At 44.9% G+C, this 3,572-nt stretch overlaps 1 protein-coding gene across 1 annotated transcript in view; it reads right to left on the bottom strand.

The window, feature by feature from the left end:
* LOC117956033 overlaps window positions 1–3,572 on the bottom strand; it is a 14,182-nt gene that overhangs the window by 1,088 nt on the left and 9,522 nt on the right. Inside the window, exons 10-13 of the mRNA XM_034890876.1 lie at window positions 2,058–2,355; window positions 1,798–1,860; window positions 1,287–1,330; window positions 1,098–1,172 (exon numbers count right to left, since the gene is read on the bottom strand). Coding sequence (XP_034746767.1) covers window positions 1,098–1,172; window positions 1,287–1,330; window positions 1,798–1,860; window positions 2,058–2,355 — 480 coding nt within the window. The remainder of the gene's footprint in view (window positions 1–1,097; window positions 1,173–1,286; window positions 1,331–1,797; window positions 1,861–2,057; window positions 2,356–3,572) is intronic.

The following is a 3,572-nucleotide window of genomic DNA, read 5'->3' as shown; positions in this document are numbered from 1 at the left end:
TGTGTGTGTGTGTGTGTGTGTGTGTGTGTGTGTGTGTGTGTGTGTGTGTGTGTGTGTGTGTGTGTGTGTGTTATTTCCACTTGCCGTGTTATAAATCGCCGGTATTTATATAGTTAAAGGAGTTTCAATATGAGTGATGAAGAGTATTTACATGAGGAGTTGTAATGGTAAACAGTAATAATAAATAAATAGCAGCAGCTGAATTATTGCACATTATAAATTAAGCTTGTGTTATTGCACAAAACAGATAACATAGTCTGTGTCACAAACTCAGAGGGAGGAGTTTTAAAGCCACAGGCAGGAAGGACTTCCGGTGGCGCTCTGTGGTGCATTGTGGGAGATTGAGTCTTGTATTGAAAGTGCTCCTGTGTTTGAGCAATACGTCTCCATAACAGCAGGTGGCGCTAATCTGTATTGTCGGCCCAAAAAATGAAAACCAGAAATGTGGTAACGTGTGTCTAGACGTGGTAAACGCCGAGCCCGCTGTCGCCGTTATCACCAGAGAGCGCTGGTCGTTGTATTCGTTACTCGCAAGAACGTGATGGCGAGAACACGAGAACATGTGATGGCGAGAACATGTGATGGCGAGAACATGTGATGGCGAGAACATGTGACGTCGAGAACACGAGAACATGTGATGACGAGAACATGTGATGGCGAGAACATGTGATGGCGAGAACACGAGAACATGTGACGTCGAGAACACGAGAACATGTGATGGCGAGAACGCAAGAACGTGATTGCAAGAACATTTCATTGCAAGAACATGTGATGCGAGAACAAGAGAACATGTGACAGCGAGGAATAAGAAGAGACTGGCGTTCGCGAGTCAAGGGCTAGAACCGACCAATCACAGTGGTCGTTGAGTCCGACCGCCCACTCGTTCAACACGTCAGATCGGCCGAGATGAACGTCGACGGCTCCCCCGACGGCACGGACACCCCCGCCAGACTCGAGTCTCCGTCCTCGCCAGACCGCCCCCCCCCCCCCCCCCCCCCCCCCCCCCCCCCCCCCCCCGGCCAGGGGTCAGGTTGGTGAGTCGGCGCCTTTTAAGCTCGCTGTTATCGCCAAGCCGCTGATTACCAAACGCATCTCACCTTCCTTTTCTTCTCATTGGTGCTCTGAGCAGCGTTCCCCGCTGGCGCTTTGCTGCCAAGACTCACGCTCTTCTTCTGATTCAAAAGGAGAGAGGAAAAAATAAAAAACTTAGATATTTTTACTGTAATAAGCACGTCTGGATACACAGCATCAGGGAGTATATTATTATTATAATTACTATTAATAACCTTTGTCTCTCTCACCTGGACAGGTGGGCCGCTCTTCAGTTGATCTGGAAGAGAAGAAACAGAATCGGTGTTGACGGTGTAAGGTGACATCTTGAATATCAATGATCTTGAACATTTGGTTATTACTCATTATGAAGATCCGTTTAACAAACGTTTATCAAAGTAATACTTGCTGGATGGTGTTTTAAGCCCCCAACGTCGCCTTCCAGGCAGTTTAACCTAACCTTAACCCTAACCTTTGCCTAACGCCTTCCAGGCAGTTTAACCTAACCTTAACCCTAACCTTTGCCTAACCCTAACCCTTCCAGGCAGTTTAACCTAACCTTAACCCTAACCTTTGCCTAACCCTAACGCCTTCCAGGCAGTTTAACCTAACCTTAACCCTAACCTTTGCCTAACCCTAACGCCTTAGCCCGGCCTGGAAGGCAATGTTGGGGGCTTAAAACACAGATAAACGGGACATTTTGTCCGTCCCCCAGTCATAATGTCTGATTTCCTGTAGTGGACCTACCAGCTGCAGGTTTTTGCTTTTTGGCGACTGATCCTGAATCAGCTGAAAGTTTTCTCGTCATCTCTGAAAAAGCCCAAAAAGGTAAACAAACACAATTTGAAAATGAGTTTCTTATTTAGCATTTTCCAGCAGTGTACAGTGTAGTTTGGTGTGTTGCCATTTTTTTGTGAGTGAATAGGGGTCCCGAGCAGTTGGGGGTCCAGTGCCTTGCTCAAGAACTGGCACCCCTCCAGCTACCAGTCCTTCATGGATCGCATCACCTTTCTTCCCCTGGCGTTGCTTCTCCAGTTTCTCCACAAAGGGGCGCAGCTGCTCCTGGACCGCAGCGTCCAACCTCGGTATGATCTTCATTATTTTATCTATTTCAGAGATGGACCCTTCTGTCCCGTAGTGCTGGACGATTAGATCAGGGATCTCTTCTCTGGTCTTGCCGGTCTTCAGTCCCTGAGGGATTTGGACCAGATTCGACAGCATCTTCCTGAAGTCTGGGTCCGTGAGCTCCTCCAGGATGGAGCTCAGGACCGGTTTCCACTTTGCTTCTAAAAGCTTCAACGACATCTGCAACACACAGAGACACACGGACAAAGGTTTGCTCATTAAAATGTTTTATTCATATTTCTGCCTCAAAGAAAAGAAACAAGTTCTATTTCCTGCTTTACCAACACGTCCAAAATGAAAGATGAAGAAAGAAAACTGCGTTGTTCTAACATCCTTTTGCCAAAAATCCACCCCAATCCTATCTGAATGTACTAGAACATCTTGTTTCCTTCCTATCCATTCACACTTCCATTACTCCATGACTACACTCCTGTAGTTATATTTTATTATATTAATATAATGTAACCCTCCTGTTGTCCCCGGGTCAACTCTAACCCATTTTCAAAAAGTTTCTATTCCAGAAATCTGGGTCTTCTTTCATTGAATTTGGTTGTTTTATTTAATTTTATAGCATATAAAGAAAAATGTATAAAAGAATGTTAAAAAAAAAACGTAGGAAAAAAAGTTAGACAAAAATACAAAGAGCAGGAAAAGTGACAATAATGTCGGGATAATCTTTCAAAACGTCGGGGAAAGTGACAAATATGGAAAAAGGCAGAAAAACATTGCCAGAGCGAGCCAGTAAAGCCAGAAGTGGCACGGCCGACGGAGAAGACAACTCGAGGGTTAACGCTCTGAAAGGAGAAGTTATTTTACCGCCATGAGGAAAGCCCGCCTAGTCTTCAAATCTCCATATTTACTTTTACACTCAGCAGTAGAGAAGGGCCAGAAAGAGGGCCGTGTGCAGAGATATCATCAGGTAATCAGCTTCTAGAGATTCATGCTATCTACATAACATACTATATAACATAACATACTATATAACCTAGCATAACATATCATATCATACAACCCACCATAACCTACTACACCAGTCCCATTGAAACCAGACCAGGACCAGGACCAGCGTGCTGCTGATCTCTGACCCTTCACCTTCTCTTCCAACCACCAGACTACATACACACATTCGTGTTTTAACAGAAATTACCAACAGAGTAATAAATGAAGACTCACTGTGTCCTTCTCTCCAACCTCCGCCTGTTTTCTTCCTTGAATCCCAAAACGAGGAAGTGAAACTCTGAGTGGAGCGGGGCCACGTAGTCTGAACCTGTTTGGGCAGAGACCCCCTTAGATCCTGTCTAACAGGCACGTTTAGTCCGCTCTGATAAAGTATATCTAAAATATATTTCATCATCAAATCATGTTTTTTCCAAATTTGAAACATCCTGTTTCAAACT

The sequence above is a fragment of the Etheostoma cragini genome, chromosome 13, assembly GCF_013103735.1.
Source record: "Etheostoma cragini isolate CJK2018 chromosome 13, CSU_Ecrag_1.0, whole genome shotgun sequence".
Classification (NCBI taxonomy): Eukaryota; Metazoa; Chordata; class Actinopteri; order Perciformes; family Percidae; genus Etheostoma; species Etheostoma cragini.
This window is presented reverse-complemented; position numbering and strand designations above follow the sequence as displayed.